The 23,675-nt window shown below is 37.4% G+C and overlaps 1 protein-coding gene across 9 annotated transcripts in view; it reads right to left on the bottom strand.

Annotated features, from left to right (window-relative positions):
* LOC127839436 (bromodomain-containing protein 2-like) overlaps positions 1 to 22,738 on the bottom strand; it is a 65,102-nt gene extending 42,364 nt beyond the window's left edge. Inside the window, exons 1-11 of one of the 9 annotated variants that reach the window (XM_052367815.1) lie at positions 22,474 to 22,738; positions 21,725 to 21,825; positions 21,222 to 21,358; positions 18,307 to 18,474; positions 16,212 to 16,442; positions 15,388 to 15,612; positions 12,345 to 12,698; positions 12,041 to 12,118; positions 10,738 to 10,839; positions 2,204 to 2,503; positions 555 to 966 (exon numbers count right to left, since the gene is read on the bottom strand). In XM_052367815.1, the coding sequence (XP_052223775.1) occupies positions 555 to 966; positions 2,204 to 2,503; positions 10,738 to 10,839; positions 12,041 to 12,118; positions 12,345 to 12,698; positions 15,388 to 15,612; positions 16,212 to 16,442; positions 18,307 to 18,474; positions 21,222 to 21,350 (1,999 nt within the window). In that variant the 5' untranslated portion in view covers positions 21,351 to 21,358; positions 21,725 to 21,825; positions 22,474 to 22,738. Of the gene's footprint in view, positions 1 to 554; positions 967 to 2,203; positions 2,504 to 10,737; positions 10,840 to 12,040; positions 12,119 to 12,344; positions 12,714 to 15,333; positions 15,613 to 16,211; positions 16,443 to 18,306; positions 18,475 to 21,221; positions 21,375 to 21,724; positions 21,826 to 22,473 lie in introns of all 9 variants that reach the window. The other 8 variants (XM_052367813.1, XM_052367807.1, XM_052367814.1 and 5 more) reach the window with 8 other exon arrangements.
* Between the last annotated feature and the right edge of the window lie 937 nt (positions 22,739 to 23,675).

Raw genomic sequence — 23,675 nt, 5'->3', positions numbered from 1 at the left:
GCTTTCTGATTCATATCCACTGTTGTTTCTTCCCTTTCCCATTTAAATTTGTTTTTCAATAATTGTTGAATCTCCGAGATTTTGTGAGATTCATTCGTTCGTCTTCATGAACGCTTCCCAAAGTCGCCATTTGCAATCGAATCAGCAAAGAAATATGAAACACATTTTAAAAGACCGATTTTAATTGGAAGATTGGGAAACGACAGTCAATGACATCACTCGTTTAAAAAAATGCTAAGACAGAATACCAGTGTAATATGCGGAGATTTTTCCGGCCACTTATGAACTACACCCACGTATTTGGTCGTACTTTCACCCATTTTTCTCTCCAATTTACACGAATCGCGGAAATGACCCCCCAGACAACCCGTTCTGCGAAAAATCACACCCCTGATAATGTTTTAACTAACAAACAAAGACGCTACTGGCAAAGGCTACAACTACAACACTTTATCATAGTTTACGCTAAAATCAACATGTCAGTATAAAGTTTAAAACACATACAAATCTTGATACCCTTGCGCTTTTTGACAGCTTTGAAGCTATATATTTACCTGGTAATTTGTTAATATCCAAGCTCAGCTGGCGTTTCTCATCATAAGTCATTGGTTTCGCATTATCTTCATCATCACTATCAAATGACACAGGAAATCCAGAGGGTGGCGTTTTAGTCTTTTTACTACCACTACCCTTGCTGTTTTTGCGTTTCCTTTGAACGTCACTAGGCGTTTTATTTACTTTGTTTGTTTTGGATTTATTTAATTTTTTCGCACTGTTAAAGTCTGGTGTCGTAGTTGCTACAGAGACTGGTATAACTGACGCAGTTGGCACAGAAACTACTTTGTCAGGTCGCTCTTTGTCACGTTCACGATTTTTATTTCGTTTCTTTTTACGTTCAGACTTTTCTTTCAATTTGTTCAAATGTTCTTGTGTTAAACGTGTTAACTGGTCTTGCAGTTCTTTTACCTACAAGAAAGTAAATATTAAATAGTACCCTGCCACATGAAATGCTATTTGCAGTAAAAATGTATAGCTTTTTAAGTGATCGGATTAAAAGTAACTATACATGAAAACAAAAGATACATCACTGTTGAAACATTCTCAGCCCTGTATCAAATCATTTTGAACACCCATACAGCATACAAGGTACGATATACCAAGATGCAAACAGGGTTAGTCAGATGACACGCATGGGATCATCATGTAACACAAACAGTAAGGACATAATTAAATGCGAAGTTGACATTTATTAAATGATAAATATAACCTGAACCATAGTAAACCTTATTCTAGAATATTAAGAGAGTAATCAGTGCGATTCCTTGGTCATACTTTGAGCAAACATGATCTACATGAAATCAGTGAAGCAACAAAACATTGCAGCAATGATTAACAATATAGTAGTCACTCAAATCAGATGAAGCGCATGAACAGATCATCATCTTACTCTCGACTAAATCCCAGCTGAATCAAAAGATCCTAATAAATTGTGACAAATGTCTAGAAAAATCTATTTGCGACCACTTGAACTCAGTGCTTGAAACTTGTCTTTTTTAAAAACAAACTTATAAAAAAATCCAAATATTTTACTTCTCTGTCATATTTATTAAAATATAACCAGTATTTGTAGAGTAATCAGCGAGATTCCTTGGTCATACTTTGAGCAAACATGATCTACTTGAAATCAGTGAAGCAACAAAACATTGCAGCAATGATTAACAATATAGTAGTCACTCAAATCAGATGAAGCGCATGAACAGATCATCATCTTACTCTCAACTAAATCCCAACTGAATAAAAAGATCCTAATAAATTGTGACAGATGTCAAGAAAAATCAATTTGCAACCACTAAACTCAGTACTTGAAACTTGCCTTTTTTTTTTAAAAACAAACTTATAAAAGAATCCAAATTATTTACTTCTCATATTTATTAAAATATAATCAGTATTTGTAGAGTAATCAGCGCAATTCCTTGGTCATACTTTGAGCAGACTTGATCTACAGGATATCAGTGAAGCAACAAAACATTGCAGCAATGATTAACAATATAGGTGTCACTCAAATCAGATGAAGCGCATGAAATGATCATCATCTTAATCTGAAAATAAAGTTCTGAACATAACAGAGTGAATCGTAATAACTTCCGATACATAAATGATAATTGAAGAGCAGCTTAATTGTCCAACATCTTGGTGTGCTTACCTGATCTTGCAACTCTTTTAATTTCCTTTCCCGCTCTTCTTCACTTTCATTTCCACTTTCAGACTCGGAACCACTAAGAGAATTATCAGAATCGTCCTTAAAACTTGTCCTATCTAAATTGTCAAATGAATGTTCATCAGGCAGACGTAAAAACCTTATTTCAAACACATCCTGCAGTTTTTTAGCCATTGCAACAACGTCACTATCAGCAGGATTATATTTGTAACAGTTTGTAAATATTAACCGCACATCCTCAGCAAACTCCTGGGCTGAACCATACTGCCGGTTTTCGAGCTTCACCTGGAGAATAAACCAATAAGAGATGTTAAAGTATAATATATGACTCCTGACTTGCAGCACAAGTTCCAATATCTGCAACCATGGATCCCTGGACTGCAAAATGGTTCAGGATCTTCATCCCCAAGACTAACCAGCAAACAAATTTTTATTCTTGGTACAAGTGTTCGCTTAATATTGTGATGAAATGCTTTTCATGCTACAAGCATCTGTTACCTTAGCCTCAGCTTGTTTGACCACATACTAAGTATGGCTTCTTTCTTTTCTCCCAATCAATAAGCATACTAACTTGAAGATCATTATGTAATACAATCTCTAGATATCCTGCTGAATCATTTCTAATTCAGTGAAGAACATGTTTCATGCTGAAACATGAATTCTGACACAAATTTGACTAGAGTTGATAGCTATCTTACTTTACTCTTGATTACCAAACACACCTAAAAATAAATTCTTTGTGCACGATAGTTCAGAATCCAAATAATATATGTACAGATGAAAAGCAAATTACCACCATTTCTTCAAAGGTGGCATTATAAGCATTGTTCTGGCAATATTACCAAAGAATTGAACTACATGTACTCGCAAATAAAATCTGAACTTGAATGAGTAGAAATTCTATAGCTGGATTCAAGGCAAAACAATAAGATTGTCCCAAAGAAAAACAAATTTTTTAAATAAAATTCATTTTAATTATTAAATACTTACCTGTTATCGTATGCTTATACTTTCCAAGGGGAAATAACTCATCCGGAATTTTAACTGGGAATCCGCCACCTCAATACCGTAATACAGGCCAGGTTAAACATAGTGCAATGCAACCTAGCCAAAAATCGGTAACCAACCCTCAATATTCTTTCAATATATATACAAAAATATTAATCGAATAGCGGGGTGGGAGGTGGGACTTACCGATAACAGGTAAGTATTTAATAATTAAAATGAATTTTATTTAAAAAATTTGTTTTAATGTCATAAATACTGACCTGTTATCGTATGCTGATTTTGCAGCTGCATATATTCGTATATATTTTCCCAACACAGTAGAACCCATAAACAGGATTTTCAGCTAATGATATCAAGTAATCTTCGTTAAAACGGTATTAATTATGACTTCTCAGACAGAGTAATATGTCTATGTCGTAAGGAAGACACTACCGTTAGTGAAACCACAACAAGCCCAAACGTATACAAATTGTATTGTTGGCACTTCAGAAAACGAAGATAAAAAGATGACAAGGTGGTCGGATTCCTCCAGTAAACAGCTTAGAGCACGTCAAAAAGTGGGGTGTGATTAATATATGCCCACAAAACAGACAGAGCTCTTAATTCATGCGGTCAGATCCTAAAAAGGAATGAATCCTTAGATAGGATAAGATTAACTTTCCTTAGTCGAGGTCTAACCCCGAGAAATAGAAGCCGCAGACACATCTCCCCCCCCCCTTTTTTGGGGAAATGAAGAGTGTCTTTGAGAACCTGGAATGGACTTCTGACTAACACTGCTGAGATAGAACTTCAAAGCCCTGATTGCCCAAAGAAGTTTATCCACATCTTCATGACTACCAGTTTAAGAAAACTTGGAAACTTGAAGGTAGAAGCCATATAGAGGACTTGATATTAAGCAAGGAATCCTGGCTGACACAACAAAGTGAAAACGACAATAGATCCAACTGGAATTGGTCGTATTCAACAGAAACAGCATGAATTTCACTTCTCCGTATGGTAAAAGCCATAATAAGAAGGAATACCGTCTTAAAATTATATTGGAACTGTTAATAAGCCTGATGAAAAAGGTTCATAGGGAGCTCATTAAGCATCCCAACATGTTACACAAGTCAAAACCGCTTAAGAAGGTAAAGGAACGAAAAACATAGTGTTGACGTTCCATAGTTTGGATCAGTTCCAAAATAGGTAAGACAGCACAGAGTTGCGATGACTTACACAAAACAAGGTATACGAAAGCATAATCTCTATCCTTTGATGAAGAAAAGAACAAATTTCTTATCATCAAGAAAAAGATGAGAAAAACCTCTATGTATCTAGCAGAGTGATTAAGGTAATAACTATGCTCTCAATTACCCAGTAAAAAATGAATTTCCATAGAACCTTTATACAGTTCTGATGGAATTATCCTTGCACAAGTAACAAGGATTGAAACTCTAACAGAAAAACGTTCTTCTGTAGAGATAACTAAAAGTTATTAATGGCCAGACATGAAGTGGCACATGTTTGGATCAGTAAAAATATGTCTCAGTGAGATATGATATTTGACCTGTGAAGAAGTTTCCTGAAAATAATTGTACAGGAGACTTAAAAGTTCGTAGAACCATAATCCCATGGTTCATTAAGTATATTTCATGAAATTATGGCAAAAACTCAGTTATTGCAAAAACTCACCAAGAAGGCAAGATATTCCAGTTTATGTCAATGGACGAATGTATAACAATCGCACACCCTGCTGGATCGATTTCTGTGAACTGCATTGTTGACGTTGTTCAGCATACCGGTATACACTGCGATATACGATCGCATAACGCTAATAACTAGCGTTTGATGATAAACAACATTCTTTGATATACTATGTACACCATGCAACTCGTCTGCAACTTCACTGCCGCGCATGCGCAATTACATTATTGAACCCAACGGAAAAATAATTCGAAAGAAGAACTGCAGGACAAAAGGTCCAACAGGGCGTTGAGACGAACTGGTATGAGAAAGACGATAGAGAAAATTTGTTGTTCTTGCAAAGAACGAATAAGTTCCTGATTTCCAGTTACAAGGAGTGATAATATGATCACCTCCGTGTCTGTAAGTAAACCACGACCGATGTGTGATAGTTGAAACCATCACAAAGGAATCGTGAAAATGTGTTGTAAATGAAAACAGCTAAAAAGAATTTTCGCTTTTCAAGATGTAGATGTGCAGGTGATATTCGTTAGGATACCACATAATTGAGAAAATCAAGATACGTTGTTCTATGTGATCGTCCATAACCTTATCTGCTCACATCTGTATAAGATGTAAGAAAGGTTGTGGTAGAATAAACTATATTCTTGCCAAGATAATCTTCTAGTCTAGACACCACTGAATAGTGGTAAATAATGACAAAAAAGATGGAAATCTGTGTCATTAAATAATCCCGAGATTAATACAATTATCTTAAAAATAAAGCTGAAACGGACGTAAGAAAAGACGTCTCAGCAGAAGGACCGGTGACCGGACCGGTAAATACCGACCGGTGACCGGAACCATTTGTCAAGGATGGGTGGGCAAAGAAACCACGGCAAGCCGAACTTTCCCACTCCAAACACACTTGAAAATTGGTAGAATAGGACAGTGTTTAACACTTATAAGTTTATGACCTATCTACAGAATATAGCCTCTCTTGAACCAATAACAGGCGCCTTTAAAATCCTGGATAATACAGGTCGCGAAGTCATCGATTTGCGAAGAACGGAAATATGATTGATAGTGGTACCTCCGGAATCGGAGGTGTGATGGCAGAAAAAGGTGAAAACCCTAGGGGTAACCTTAAGCGGGTCCACGCTTGCCGGTAGAATGCATGGAAGTCTTAAATTCTGACTTGATTAATCCATTTACTTCAAGACTTCTAACCTGGACGAATTCCGAAAGGAATACGACCAGTTATAGGAAGACGGTCTGTTATGGCCAGAAGTGTAATAGAAGAATAACTTTAAGATGAGGTCCCTCCAGATCCTAGGATCTAAGATCTGAGTTCAATAGGTCCTAAGCCATCTACAAGACTGTAGCCGCTATGCGGTCAATCTGATAGGCAATCCTATGTATCAGAACTCTTGTTGATTCCAGTAGCTTGAAAATATGCACTGCCGTAGGAGCAATAGAAAAGCAGAAGTCGATACAAATGTCGTCTTGCTAATCCTGTTAGCGTCATTAATGTGTCCCAACTGTTCCGTGACACTGACTGCAAAGTCTGTAGCCGACAGGTAAAGGCGGTTAAAACAATTCATCCTTCGGGTCTCGAACATAAATTAATAGAGGTCAAATAGTAATGTTCGACCTCAATGCTAGTCTCCGAGCCCACTTCAGCCGATCTATCTGCAAGACCAGTAGTCTGCATGTAGCCGGTTGAGATAGAAGTACAAATAACAGATATAGCATGATTAGGTAACCGTCGCCAGTAGAACATCCGTATTGAAAAACACAAAAAGTCATGTAGATTGTTGAATCCATAAAATATAGTATTCAATACAATCATAGCCAGGGGTATACAACTATGTAATGTAGACGATACCCGTGATACTAAAAATTGACCGATGAAAACACAGTGGAATACCGGTAATTGGTAAGTGGTGACCGAACCGGACCGGTCAATGACCGGTAACTGTAGCCCGGTGAACGGACCAGTCATAATATGACCGGTGACGTTACCAGTTAAAGACCGAAAAATGGTGGAATCCATATGGTCTGTTATCAATGTCAAGCACTGCTCGGAAAAGAAGATCATGCCAAAAAAATCCAATCCGATGGCGATGAGACATCACTTATTCTGACCGGTGATCAGTGATCGGTGATATGACCGATGAATGGTGACCGATGTCCGGTGATCGGGACCGGTATAATATAACTGCGTCAGAATGGAAATATCTGGTGCAGAAGAATGACCATCCACGAAGTCATCTGATAATGTTAACCGGAAAACAACGGTAGATTATCAGTATTAATAGGCATAAGTGTCCTTGTAGTCGTAGTGGAGAAAAGAACAGCTTATCCCGAAGCCTGAATGTTAAACGAACTAGTGTTCGTATACAACTACGGCTCGGTGACTGCAACATGTGTGGATGCCATAAGAAGAACCATCACACGTGGAATGGAGACATGATATTCCTAAAGGAATAAAATGGAGAACGTCGATATGACCAGTAGGTTCATTAACGCCTACGTAAGAAGTGGCGACATCCATATAACTTCGATGCCGAAATATTGTTCGGCTACGCTGGAAATATTGTCTTCTACAATATTGTCTCCGTGAGCATTGACATGATCGCTTACGAGCGTATCAACGCCGAGAACTGCTCAATGAAGGAGAGGTATGTTCGATAAATATCCAGTGGTGCTCAATGCAGTCCGCTGATGTCTACGTGAAGGTTGACGACGTCCTCGTTTCCTGCGATGTCGAGATCTGGATCGGCCGAGATGTGGATCGGCTGCGATGAGACCGAGATCTTCTAGAATAACGTCTCCGTGAGTGACGACGTGATCGCTTACGAGAGCCGCGACGATGAGAACTGCTCGACGAAGAATAGCGTGTCCGATGTCTAATCCTTGATGAAGACGATGTATTCAACGAAGAATAGGAGAATAATATAATGAAGAAGACCGAGTTCTTCTTCTTGACCGGTGACTGGTGTTATCGGTGGCAGGCCTAACTGATGACTGTTGACCGGTGACCGGAGCGGTGATCAATGACCGGACCGGACCGTTGACATGACCGGACCGTTGACATGACCGGTGACCGGTGACATGACCGGTGATCAATGACCGGACCGGTGATCAATGACCAGACCGGACCGGTGACATGACCGGACCGATGACATGACCGGTGACCGGACCGGCCGGTCAGACGTCGATCAATGGTCCGTGATCAACGTCCCCGGTGACGTACCGGTCATATCATGACCAGTGTTGTCACCGGATAATGACCGTAGGGCGGATGCCAAATGGTCCGGCATTGGTCGATGTCCTTGACCAATGCCATCGGGCAAAGACCGGCTGACGGTTGTCGCCATATGGTCTGATGTTGACCGACTGTCTAAGAGACTTAGCATAGTACGGTCGCGATCGTGCCCGATACCCGGTGACTGATACTGCAACTATCATCCATGATCTGCGAAGTCACCGGATATTTATCCACTCTTGTTTCTGCGACCATCATGTAGTCGAATATATGAAAAACAAGAGCAAAGCATATTCAACCATAAACTGGTCACAGACCAAATTATCATACGGCACATAAAATCATTATTTGACCATAATGAAAATTATAATAATACTGCCGTAGATCATAAATTAAACAAAAGTTTAATTCAAAACAGATGAAAAATAAAATGACGATCAATTAGATTGTCATACGGAACGTTAAAATCATTATTGCACACAATGGCAAATGATAAACAATCTGTCAATAGAAGAACACGCTTTGCACGATCTCGTAACACATTAGAAGAACATGCTTTGCACGTTCTAGCAATGTATTAGAAGAGCACGTTTTGCACGTGGTCGTTCGCGCCTGAAAACACCCAGCATGGTAGAAATAAACCATTGTTCGATAAAAACAAGCATGGCTTACCTTTTACAAATGAAACAAAATCCATTAAATCCACACAAATTAATCCGAATGAGAAATAAAAGCTGCGCCATGAGCGCATGATACGCCCGTCGTTCGCCAATGAAGTAGTAAGGTAATAAATAACCCTTTGAATCATTTTTTTACTTCAGTTTATTTGTATTTGAATACATGGTTTATTTTATAAGTACATGAGCATGGAAATCACGAAATTTTGACGAACAAAGTCCCATAACTCTGGAACGACAATTCAGAATTCCGTCAAAAACGAAAGGGGATCAGGGTTTATCAATATTAAGATTGTGTTGAAATTTGAAAAAAATCCATCGAAGGATATTTGAGCTACAGTAGGACATTCAATGAAATCACGAAATTTTGACGAACAAAGTCCCATAACTCTGGAACGACAATTCAGAATTCCGTCAAAAACGAAAGGGGATCAGGGTTTATCAATATTAAGATTGTGTTAAAATTTGAAGAAAATCTGTCAAAGGATATTTGACGTAGCGTACGACATTAACAGACGGACGGACGGACGGACGGACGGACGGACGGACGGAGAGACGGACGCGGGGTATACCATAATACGTCCCGTCATAGACGGGCGTATAAAAAATCCATCGGGGGATATTTGAGCTACGGTAGGATACATGAACAACAATAACATTTAAGGTCACAGTGACCTTGACCTTAGAATGAATGACCTTGAAATGACCAGTGGTCATCTAAGTGTGCTTGCAAACCTTCATGTCAAGTTTGAAGACTCTATGTCCAAGCATACCAAAGTTATAACAATTTTAACATTTTAACATTTAAGGTCACAGTGACCTTGTGTGACCTTGACCTTAGAATGAATGACCTTGAAATGACCAGTGGTCATCTAAGTGTGCTTGCAAACCTTCATGTCAAGTTTGAAGACTCTATGTCCAAGCATACCAAAGTTATAACAATTTTAACATTTTAACATTTAAGGTCACAGTGACCTTGACCTTCAAATGAATGACATTGAAATGACCAGTGGTCATCTTCTAGTACTGGCCAATCTTTATTTCAAGTTTGAAGACTCTAGGTACAAGCATACCAAAGTTATAACATGAAATAAGAACTTTAACATTTTTACATTCAAGGTCACAGTGACCTTGACCTTCAAATGAATGACCTTGAAATGTCCAGGGGTTACTTACTAGTTCTGGCCAACCTTCATGTCAAGTTTCAAGACTCTAGGTCCAAGCATACCAAAGTTATAACAACTTTAACATTTTTATATAGCTACAGTAGGACATTCAATGAAATAACGAAATTTTGACGAACAAAGTCCCATAACTCTGGAACGACAATTCAGAATTCCGTCAAAAACGAAAGGGGATCAGGGTTTATCAATATTAAGATTGTGTTGAAATTTGAAAAAAATCCATCGAAGGATATTTGACGTAGCGTACGACATTAACAGACATACGGACGGACAGACGGACGGACGGACAGACGGACGCGGGGTATACCATAATACGTCCCGTCATAGACGGGCGTATAATAAAAAGATAAATAACACAATTTATCTATTCAAAACCCCAATCAACCAAGTGAAAAACAATATTTTAATTCAGAGCCGTAAAAGACACGTATACACCTGGTTGATCCGGAAAGAATATTGAGGGTTGGTTACCGATTTTTGGCTAGGTTGCATTGCACTATGTTTAACCTGGCCTGTATTACGGTATTGAGGTGGCGGATTCCCAGTTAAAATTCCGGATGAGTTATTTCCCCTTGGAAAGTATAAGCATACGATAACAGGTCAGTATTTATGACATTAAAATATCCTTATTCAAACATAATAAAGATCAGTCAGTTTCCACTTTATAATAGGATTAGTAAAATGACATTACATGCAACAAGATACATATACTGTTACCTTTATTGTACCAAAGTCCATAGGCTTCTTGATAATATCATGATAGTCATGTAAGCCAAGAAGCGCTGCATCCACTGGTTTGTAGAATGGCCATGCGTACGCCTGCAACATATTTTTTTAAATTGGCAATGAGAGTCAAGACCTTTCAAGGATTTTGCCCTTCTTTTTTTACTTAGCAAGGGACATATCTCTGTAAAAAAAAATAAATAGGGACATCGTAAGCATTTTGTTACATGTGGAAACTTTTAATTGACGCTTTATCTACTGCGCTGTGAAATGTAGTTATTGTATACAGCTTCATGTGCAGCGCCCTCACACTACTTTGGGGGAAGGGGTCCGCAGTCCTTAGGAGGGGGAATTTTCGCGGCATTACCCTTTTTGGGGGATTTTTTTTACTTACTCTCTCATTATTACATTTGTACATGTTTGCACTATATTCATTGCATTTGACATAATTTAGTATGTTTGCAAAGATGAAATTGAAATACAATTGAGATATAATAATCATGAGACACATCTTACTATTAAAAAATAAAAAATAAAATATATTTTTTTTTTTTGAGGGGGAATTCCCCCCCCCCCCCCCCCAAAAAAGGGAAAAAAACACAAAACTTTTCAGGTGGGGGACTGCCGCCGAATTTCGGCGGCAGATTTTATAGATTGAGGGCCCTGATGTGGGGTTAGCATGTATTCGGCTTCCTTAGCGCTGATTGGCTGATGCGCATACCAGGAAGAATTTGATTGACTGGAAAAATCAATATTGGTCACTCGCTGAGAAATTCATTGAAAACAGTAGCTCTTAGGCAGACTGAATGACCATTAACTGTTTACATCAGAACGTGTTGTGTATAAGATAATATCAAAGTGTTCTCCAGAAGCACTGGCAGCCGGCGATTTCAACGGTTACATTCAATCTAGATGCCGGCTACTTTCCCCAAAATATCAATTGAAATGGTGCAAATACACCAGTTTTATTGCTTAGGCACCGGATACTTCTATAATTGGCTTCTGAAATTTTTTCTGGAGAACACTGGATAATAGTGTACATGCGGATTATCGGACATCCAAGGGATCCACCGTTTGTAGAATGGACGTTCGACTGCAATTTTTGGGCGTAATCTACGCCTGGACGTCCACTAACGGAAGCCCTGTTAGCAATGAAGTTATCTAAATGCTATTCATATTTAATAGATGAGAATTGGTTTGTAAATAATTATTCATACAAATCCACCAGCAGCAAAATTGTCATTTCAAAATGCGTAACAAGGAACTGCATCACATATTAACAAATTTCAAAACTTACAGCATGTTTCTTTGTGAAGAATTCTTTGATTAAGTTATGGCAGAATCTCAGCTGTTCAGACAACTTTCCCTTCCTGACCTGAAAGACCATCAACCATCAATCTTAAATGTACATCTGATCACTTGGAAACATTTCAAGTTGCAGCAACTAAATGACTGGTATTTCAAAAATTCAATAATGTCAATATTGGCATAAGTTAGGCCAAGCAAGTGCCGATACACAGTTCAAGAGCTGTTCACAAATGCTCAGCCTGTTGTCAAATGCCAACTGAAACATGCAAAAAATAAAGATTGAATTTACTAACACTGCTGTTCAAGGAATCGGACAGAGTGCTTACAGATTCAGCATCTCCCTCTGGCAGATCCCTTTTAGGTTTCTTGATTTGACGATTACTTTCCCGTCTAGCAGGAGTAATCTTCCCAGCCGACACACCACCCAATGGCGTTGATGTTGCCAAGTTGCTTGAGCCTCCAGGGGTAACAACTTTGTTTGGAGTCATTTTCACATTTGAAACAAGTAATTTTTTAGCAGAACCACTCCCACTTATTTTTTGTAACTTTTCTTCTTTAATTCCATCGTCAAAATCAGGTTCATAAGGATCACCCATAGGAGGAATTGGCGTGGTAGTGTCGGCTTTTCGCTTTACTCCCTTTTTGGTCTGGAAAACATAATTCTGTTAAAATTAATGAAATATCAAAAAGTAAAATATTCATAGAATTTTTCTCTCCATATTTCTTAGGTTAAATTGGCGTCACATGCAAACAAATATATCTGCTTAATTATAAAACAGCACAAGGTTTTCTTATAATTTGTTGCACGCTTAACAGTAGTTGTAAACAAGAGCTTTGTCACAGACAAAAACAACAGCAGTCTCCTACTGCCAGGGTTAATATTGTCCAAGAAAGAACACCATCTCCATAAACCTAGTCCAAAAACTTTTTAGTTATAGCAGGATGCAGATCTTAGGTTTCAATTATTTCTGAGAAAAGTCCCCCCCCCCCCAGGGCTTGAATTACTTTTTTTTTTCAACTCGCAAAAAATTGCTAGTTGTTAATATTTCAACTCGCATTTTTTATTTCCAACTCGCAATACAAGTTTTCATAATAATGCATCCTTTGGTTGATAAAAAGTGATTGGCGATGTTCACTAAGCACTGAAAGGATGGACCTATGTTTATTTTAACTAAAAACTTCAAAGCAACATTGTAACACAATTGAGTGTAAAGAGTATTTTTTTTTATATCAGTTATATCATCCAAAGTTAATGCCTCGGTCCATATGGGGCGACATCTGGCCTTTTGCTACTGTTGCCACTGATCCACCACCTATTCACAGCTCTGCGTGGCTGGAACCCCTCATTATCTCTGATAGAGATTCGCATTAATTGGTCCATCCTTTCAGTGCTTAGTGAACATCGCCAATCACTTTTTATCCTTTTCATAACAGAAAAGCATCTTTCACACTCAGCATTGCTGAGGGGGTAGAGACCAATCAGATGAATCGCAGAACATCTTACACACATTGCCGTCTTGGTCTCTCTCCGTGTTCAAAGTTATTTTTAGCTCGTCTTCCCATTTCTTAACTGTTTTGGCATTTCTTTTTATCTGGTTCGGCCTCGGCTTTTTTGTCTTCCACAGAGGAGACGGAGGAATTCGCCACAAAAAAGCTAGTTATTTTTTTAGTAGACGACATTTTTGAGTTTTTAAATCGTCTGCTAAACGTGTTCCGTCTATTTATAAGAATGAGGAATTAACGAAATGAGCTTCGTTTTAAAAAAAACTTCATACTGAATAACTATCGCCAATTTTCACTTAAGAAGGGAATAACATACTTTCAATTGCAATAATATAATTTTCAATGTTCTTTACTAACTATATCGGCAGAAAGATACAGTGCAGAGCGTAAATATATTTTAAAAAATATTTCGTAAAATTATTTCTGCTAGAACGGAAGTAACCGCTGAAATACATTATGCAAATTAGGGTAATTCCAATTTTCAGATCTATTTTTAGATCGAAACTAGACGGGGTTTAATTATTTTCGTACTTGGTCGGAAGACTTTCGATCGGCGAACAAATCTTGTATTTAATCCAAGATCTTTAAGCACCTTGTTTGTTTTTTCCCCAACTCGCAAAAAATGGCGAGTATCTAAATGTTGCACTCGCATTTTAGACGTGTTTTTTAAAATGTACTCGCAAATGGCCTGTTTGCGAGTGCTTAATTCGAGCCCTGCCCCCCCTTTTTTGAATAAAGTTTGGGCCCTACATATTTTGGAACAAGAGATGTGTTTGTCAGAAACACAATGCCCCCTATTGCGCCGCTTTGAAGCCATATTTGACCTTTGACCACTCAAAATGTGCAGCTCCATGAGAAACACATGCTCGCCAAATATCAAGTTGCTATCTTCAATAATGCAAAAGTTGCAAAACCAAGGTTAAAGTTTTGGGACACGCACAATGAATGAATGACAGACAGACAGGCAAAAAACAATATGCCCCCAATCTTTCGATCCGGGGGGCATAAAATTCACCAGGGTCATCAATGGTCCTAAATTTGAAATCCGGAAAAAATAAGCCAGGCATTTCGGGCCAAAGGTTCAACTGGAAGCCTTTATGAGGTAGTCATTTGGTAAAAAGACATACTTTTTTGCAATTTGGAATGGGGCCAAAATGTGTCTACCTAGTACATAGCAAACACAATTTTTGTCAGATGAAAAAGCTGAAATAACATGCATATTCCTCATATGGCCCTCTATACACATACACACTAGTTTCATCACACTTGCTAAAGTTCTTTTCGATAAATTGAAGGATCCAGAATCTGACCCACAGACAGACAAACAAGACACACCGCTAATGGACAAGGATATGCTAGACTTAACTACATAATAGCTTTAAGCATAAAGTTGACAAAAAAATGTTATTTTTAGACTTCTGCTAGTCGTGGCAAGTTTATCTTAATGTGAATTTTATTTAATTTTGCCTCATTATGAAGCATTTATCAACACTAAGCACATGCAGAAACAGTAAAAACCTAGAGGTTCATCACTACTTTGACTCATAATGAGTAATACCCCCACACACCACTTGGAAAATGTGCAACATGTTCGCTCCACAACTTTAAGTAACACATTTCATGCAGACTGACCAACTGACTAGCAAGAGTGACTATAATAAAGCACCTTCAAACTTGATTTTTAAGGGTATTAAAACTATACAATCTTCATACAGAGCATGCAATTATTAAAGACCATGAATAATGTACGTGTGGACACCAAATCTGAATTCTATAAACCTTTGTAGGTTGGGAAGGAGGAAGTACTGTAGATTCACTGCGAGAATAATTCACCGGTTCTGACTTCACAGCTGAACTGGCACCAGGGGCAGAGGAATTCACAGTCTCAGTGGCAGCAGAGCTGGACGATAGGGACGGCACATCTTTAGAGGCTACTTGCGTTGTTGTTGTTACAAGTGACGACTCTGTGTTGTTTACTAAGGGTGGATGGGGGCGTAGTGAGACAGATGGATTTTTCTTCTTTAAAAGTTTCTTGCTGGATGGAGCTAGTTCTTCTTCCTGAAAACCAAAACATAATAGTACTCCTAATTTACACATGCTGAAACAATTGACAACCAGCCATAAGTTAGTATAAGCGTCTGATGCAGACATATGTGGGGCTTTTTGTACAGACACAGCTAAAATGCATCAATTGATGTAGGTAGTGTTTAATGAAAATTGCAATACACTCATTTCCAAATATAGGAATCGAAAGTACATTGAAACATTCTCAAGGGGTTTTCTAGCCATTTTGGGAAAAGAAGTCTAGTCAAATTGGGATTTTTTTGGTCAACAAAATGGACCATTTGGGATTTTTATGAACAAATATCGACAAATGAAAACAATATAAAGTAAAATATAGTAATATACTTTTTGTTAGATGTTTATGAAATAAATTTGAGATATTATTATCATTAGACACTTTTTTCTATATTTTTTTATATGTTTTTTTTTAGAATTTGAATTTGAGATCAGGTCCGTTTGCTTTTTGATTGGGTCTGTTTTACGGCCTTTTTTAAATTGCAGAAAACCCCCTGATTATTGATTTTTTTCCGGTTTCAAAGAACAAAGTATTGAAACAATGCATGTCAGAATGACTTGAGGAAAATTTAACCTACAGCTGCGTCACTCACATTGGCAGGCATTTGAGCAACTTTGGACAAGAAGAGTTTCTCCAGTGCCTGTGCCATGTGAACAATGTCTTCCCCAGGTTTGTTGTATATGTAGCAATTTGAGAACATCTGATTGAAGTCCTGGATACACTCTGTGGCGGAATGATAATACTGTGTTTCTAGCCGTTTCCTGATTGTGCCTAGATCCATTGGCTGCTTTATGATGTCAAAGTAGTCCTGAAAAGATGCAAGTTTGTTGTTTTTAAAGCATGCCTCAATTACATTATTTTTCAAAATGATTTCAAACAAGAGGACCATGATGGCAAAAACTCATTCACCCTTTTTGGAGGTAAACGCATTATCAAAATTTAACTTGTATGACCTAGTTTTTGGTTATGTGACTTTCGTACCGTCAAAAATAAGATTCTGACCCAATATCATTTGAGTGCGTGTGGCCATTTAGGTGATTACATTTGTTTCTGAGATTTGACCTGATGACTTTAATTAGATGGACATCACATAGATTCACACTGATATTGTTAAGATTTGCAAAATATTTGATGTGCTGATGTTTTTGTAGAGAACCGGATTTTAAACTACCTATATATTCTAACCAGACCAAGTTCCATCAAGAGTGGATTCCAGAGATAACAATAAGTGTTTTAAAGATTTGCCCTCATCACCTTGTTTTTGGTTCCAGATTCTAACTCAGCCCAGATATTTTCAAGACAAATATTTTGGAAAAGTTTCATCAAAATTGGATGGCAAGTGAGACCACTTGAGAGATGTCCAGCCTAAAGTTGAATGACCTAAGCTGGGCATGGAATGATCATAATAGCTCACCATGAGAACTTTGGGAGCAGAAAAAAATTACAGTTGTAAACAAGCAAATTCGTTGAATTGATATCCCCCGCCAATATGCTTCTGGACACAAAAGTGTTATATTTGACACTCAACAAAGCATTTTTTCAAGATACAAAGGGCCATAACTCCGTTATTAACAAATGGTGTACAATGCCATTTGGCGTGCATCATCCTCTAAGCCATATATATACTCATACCAAGTTTCAACGAAATCTGCCAAAGCACTTCCAAGATATGGCTCCGGACACAAAAGTACCGGACGGACAGACGGACGGACAACGCCAAAACAATATCCCTCCGCCTATGGCAGGGGATAACAAACTTTATAAACATTTGTATTTTAAGACAGCTAGCAGCCATTTTTTTCCCCTAATTGGTTAAAGTACCGGTACTAGCCCAAATCGGAAAAATGTGCGTTGTGAAGTTTTCACATTGGGATATTGGTGTATTTGATTATTTGCTCCCAAATACTTTTGATAACTTAGTGTTGTCAAGTGGTCAATATTATATTAATTTAGGTCCAAGCCATAGAGCTGCATAGGGAAACTAACAAAATGTTCATTTTATTTCTAAACAATTTCTAACAAAGTGATGTCTTTGGGTACTTTTTAAAGAAGGAAAAAATAGCTGATTTTGCAAAACAGATCATTAAACTCCATACTGAAAGCAGTGTTTTTTTTTCATTCAAAATCGGGTCTGGTAACCGGACCCATTCCCAATGGAAACAAGAGCTGTCACCATAGGATGACTTATGCCTCCTATAAATGCTTGATAGAAGTTATGTTTTTTTTCGAAACCTAAACGCGGACCCTAAGTTCAAGGTCACAGGGGTCAAAATTAGTGTGCGTATGGAAAGGCCTTAACCATATACACATGCATGCTAAATATGAAATTGCTATCTGAAGGGACATAGAAGTTTTTCGAAACCTAAACGCAAAGTGTGACAGACGGACAGTCCGATCACTATATGCCCTCCTTTAGAGGCATAAAAAGTATATATTTTTATCAAATGTGAGCTAAAAATTCCCAATGGAAGGTTTTTTGTTTTTTTTTAGATCTCAATATTTGGTCATACTGGACATACTTGTATCCTCAATTTTGAAGCTTTATTTTGCAAAACAACAAAAACATTAATTTCCCAATTTTAGTTAAAACGCCTCGAATTTTCCCAAACCAAAGGGACCGGCCCCATTCCCATAACAGTAAGAAAAAAACACTGGAAAGCTCTGCTGCTTACTGGTAAGTGGAGCTTTACAGGGTCCACAGGTTGATGGAACGGCCAAGCAAACTGGTGTTTCCAGACACCTTTCATCAGAACCACCTTGTGGAGGTACTGCAACTGGTTGGTAAGTCGACCCCTCTTGGTCGAACTCTTTGGTGTGCCTACATGGTTCTGATGTTCAGACTAAAGGGAATAAAAAAACATAGGTAGAGTCGGGTCTGGAACCCACAAAATACTTTTAGCCAGGACAAAAATTAAGATGTATTTTTTTCTTTTATACAAGTTTTACCCAATAAAATGGAAGGGCAGACCGTGTCCTTAAAAAAAGAAGAAGAACAAGGGCTGTTTGTAAAACATACATGCCCCCCATATGGGCTCTCCGTTGTAGTGACAGCCATTGTGTGAATATGTTTTTGTCACTGTGACCTTGACCTTTGACTGACCTGAAAATCTATGAGTCATCTGCCAGTCATGATCAATCTACCCATGAAGTTTCATGATCCTAGGCGTATGCGTTCTTGAGTTATCATCCGGAAACCATTTTACTATTTCGGGTCACCGTGACCTTGACCTTTGACCTAGTGACCTCAAAATCAATAGGGGTCATCTGCGAGTCATGATCAATCTACCTATGAAGTTTCATGATCCTAGGCGTATGCGTTCTTGAGTTATCATCCGGAAACCACCTGGTGGACGGACCGACCGACCGACATGAGCAAAGCAATATACCCCCTCTTCTTCGAAGGGGGGCATAAAAATCATATAAATTATAGTTGTATACTTTGCTAGTTATTAATGAAATAAATTGGAGATATATTTATCATGATAATGAAACAGTTCTTTAAAAAAAATAAAAAAAAATTTTTTTTTTTATTTTTTTTAAATATCTGGAAGGGGATTTTTTTTACAAAATGGGGGAAAAATACATACTCTTTTTTGAGGGGAATGGGGCCGAATATCGGCCCCGAAATTGCCATAAAAAAAACACTGCTAACGAACAATCATGTCTGTTATTTGAAACAAATATGAGTGGAAAAAAACCAGAGTTATATTGCTAAATGCGTTGGACGGCTTGAACGCTAAACCGTAGGTCAATTTTTTGAACGTCTGAATACCCATAGCGGAAGCGCGCACCTTGTTTGCAGACTGGTATACTTATAGTACATATACCCGGATGGTATTGATACAAAGAACAAAAAACAGTCGACTATTCACACTCAAGTTAAATCCGGTTTTGAAACAAAGGGGTGTACATTATACAGTGTACTGACAATTGACATTTCCTGTAAAATGCGAATGCAATAAGGCTGTATCGAATGCGTCGACTTCGTTTAGGTATAATGGTGTTGATTAGCGCCAATTGTTAACAACTTTATTACCCATTGTTTGTATTGTGTTTGTCAGGGGTGTTGCAGATTATACAGCCAACACGCGGCGAATCCAGATTAAAGACAATACTATTTAAAGCAATTAAAATATTGGTTTTAACTGCATCTACTATTTTTGTACATATACATAAAAACCCGTACCTTTTTTTTTTTAACAAAAACATTTTTTTTTATAGATTTTATACTGTTGTTTATCAATAAATGCAGCGTTCCATTCAGAAAAACAAGATGCGTTTGTGAAACACGATGTCCCCCTATATGACGTTTGACCTTGAAGGATGACCTTGACCCTTCACCACTCAAAATGTGCAGCTCCATGAGATACACATGCATGCCCAATATCAAGTTGCTTTCTTCAATATTGCAAAAGTTTTCATAAAATAAGTGATTTGGGCCACATATATTTGACCTCTGACCTTGGAGGATGACCTTGACCTTTCACCACTCAAATTGTGCAGCTCCATGAGATACACATGCATGCCAAATATCAAGTTGCTATCTTCAATATTTTAAAAGTATTCGTAAAATAAGCGATTTGGGCCACATATATTTGACCTCTGACCTTGAAGGATGACCTTGACCTTTCACCACTCAAAATGTGCAGCTCCATGAGATACACATGCATGCCAAATATCAAGTTGCTATCTTCAATATTGCAAAAGTGTACATTAAATGAGCGATTTTGGCCACATATTTGACCTCTGACCTTGACCTTTCACCACTCAAAATGTGCAGCTCCATGAGATAAACATGCATGCCAAATATCAAGTTGCTATATTCGAATCAATATAGCAAGTCATTGCAAAATGTTAAAGTTGGCGCAAACCAACCAACCAACAGACAGGGCAAAAACAATATGTCCCCCACTACTTTAGTGGGGGACATAAAAACACTTATCGAACTAGATCCTCTTTTGTATAATAGAACAAGTTTGATATTGACCAAATTTTAATGAAACTAAGGTCATTCAGACTAAATCCCATACTCATGAAAAATGCACAAGTGTTAATTTTGTTTTATTTAGCTTACGCTAATAATGACCCATAATGTTCGCACCTTCTCTAATTGGCGCCGATAAAGGTAAGATTGTTATCAGTTTGACCGTGATTCTTATGGAAAAAGACTAATTGGCAATTGGCTTCGTTGTTTAAAACACTCGTTAACGGTTATTCAGTCCCACTTATCCGCTAATCATAACCAAGAACGTGTCAATGACATAAAATAATAAGAGACAGTTACTATCACCTGAAATAACAGATTTGTTAATTGGCATATGCCAAACAAGGCCCAACTCCTGAAAGTGACTACCAAGTGTCACCCCTCTTTCCCCAGCACGATTTTTTCGCAACCGCTTATTACATCTATTACAAACATTACAAACAAATCGGACGCTTTTTTTTCCAAAACCAGAAATGGACGTATTTAAGTGCTGACGAAATAGTCATTTTTTTAAAAGGACGAAATTTCGTGCTGACAAAAATAAATGGTTTCACAGAATATGATAAGAAATCTTTCCAGCACACGCATTAAGTACATGCTTACTTCATGGTCTCCTCCTGCCTTTAGGTCAAGACTGTTGGTTAGGTTTCCACCAGTATCAATTTCCAACTTTCCTGGTTCACTCATGTTGCTGTACTCACTAGTGGAATCGTGTGGTACTGGACTAGTCATGGATTCAGCTGAATCAAAACTGTCCTAAATTAAGCAATATAACAAATAGTTCAATATTTGATCTGGGGAGTTAGGCCAACCAAAATAAATTGTGTGGTTCTGGTAATGGCTGAAAAAACATTAGGTAGGGTAGGTAGGAGTATTTGTTTTGGTCTTTGCGATGGCTCACATGCTTTTGCAATGGCTGTACTAGTGTTTTAATATATTTTGTTAACCAAAAGTATAAAACAGTTGTTAAGGTTTGGGCTAAACATTTGGAGCATTTCTCAGAATAGCGTATAATGTGTAGACATTGTCTATTCCTTCACTTATTATTTTTCCTCATTGAATTGCTCCATTTCCTTGGTAAGGGATTTAAGAGAAAAAATTCTTACCGCATATGGTTATCTTTTCATCATGCTGCGTTTTAGATTCTGCAGTTATCTCTCTGCAATCTGAGAGACTCTCTAACTGCTAAAATCCAGTCAAATTGAATCTACAAAGAAAACATTATGCAAATTAAAACTTACAATGATTTCACCAGATAATTGTATTTACTAAGAGAACTTCTTTTTAATTTATATCAACCATATTTGATGTTTATTTTAAAACAAACGAAAATGATACATGAAGGAAATTAAGAGGGTTAACACGTAGTTGAGACTGATGAAATCCAGAAAATGTGACGATGACTCATAGTCGATTCCCATTAAACCGAAAGTTAAGGCATAATTACAATTAAAATTACCATAAAATCAATGTGATAATTACAATACATTTATTTATGTACTACGAAACCATTTAATTTCTGTAATAATTCTGTAATTTAAATTATCAACAACAATGTCGAGGTCGAATACAAAGGTTCCCACTATTTCAGTGGAAATGCGCAATCGTTTCGTCTCAATAATCAATTAGTTCAAAAAAGTACACGACAATCAACAAATGAACAGTTCATAAACATTGCAACAGTACTTAATTGCCAGCAAAAGTCTGAGAAATGATAAACTACGAGCAAATTTGCGAGACCAAGCGTCGGCCGTTTGCCGACATAATGGCGGAACAATATTAAAGTTTGCAGGAAGGTTTTCGTTCAACAAAACTTGCATTAACGGTTTGCTGTACAAAAAATAACAGAAAGTACCATTAGATGCTCACTCGGGATCGCTCCTGATACTGTTTAAGTGTTGGATGGCTCTTCGTGTCCATAATTTTTCACGGATACATCAGAACACCTTTGCCTTCCTTCACTTATTCAGCTATCAGTGCCCCAAGCGAATGAAATTTATTTATAAGATGCTTTCAAAATAAGCGAATATTATTGGACAGCTAGGGTCACGTGACTTTTTGTTTTCATGCTTTTTCGTTATTTTAATATGATATTGGTCTTTTTTGAATCCATCATTGCAAAATCAAAATACCTAACTGTACAAAGAGTAACAAAAAGTTACATTTTCAATTTATATTCTACAACAGGATAAGTTTTAGGACAACTGTTCCAGACAGACACGACGCGTCTGGAAATGATTACATTTACACCCATTGGTCAATACGTGTCACGTGATAGACATAACTATTTTTTTATGTTGAATACAAATTATGTACTTAACCCATTCAATGTTACATGTTGTACAAAAATACATATATATCGCATGGAAATAGGAAATTTAAGATAAGTAAAATGCAAATAAAAAATCTTGAATTATAGCCACCCTACTGTAGACTGGGGCGATTGTCGACTGTTCATCGTCGGCATGTTATCGATAGTATAACGAATATCCTAATATACAGCATAGCCTATACATTTCATGGCTCAAAATCGTGCAAGAAAATTTTATTGAAACAAAATGAGCTATACAGTTGAGAGCTGTTCTCATCGACTTTTTTGCAACTTTAATAATATTTTATGGCATTTTCTTTCGTACATGCATTCATACAAATATACATATGGTTCATAGTGCATTGAGTAGATCTACAAATTGCTGTTATCGAATGTATAGAAACGAGCAAAAGGGTTGGGTCACAAGTTTTAACAACATTAGATGACGACCCTTCCCAGTATTTCCGATTCGGTAAATAGGGACATTCAAAGTGCAAATCGTGAGTGTAATATAAACAATTCAGTAAGTAAATAAATAGACTTTAGCTAGCGACAAGAACATTTGGGAAAATGTATCAACAAAAGGTAAGTGTCATTCACCGTTTTACACTCGAAATGGTTAAGAGAAAAAATGTAAACTAAGTTTAAAGAGAATGCTATAATATTACAATTAACTAAACTAAACATATAAATGTTTTTTTATATAAATGCAATCACATAAAAAGCTATCATTAAACGTAACTTTC

Source organism: Dreissena polymorpha, chromosome 7, assembly GCF_020536995.1.
Source record: "Dreissena polymorpha isolate Duluth1 chromosome 7, UMN_Dpol_1.0, whole genome shotgun sequence".
In the NCBI taxonomy this organism is placed as follows: Eukaryota; Metazoa; Mollusca; class Bivalvia; order Myida; family Dreissenidae; genus Dreissena; species Dreissena polymorpha.
This window is presented reverse-complemented; position numbering and strand designations above follow the sequence as displayed.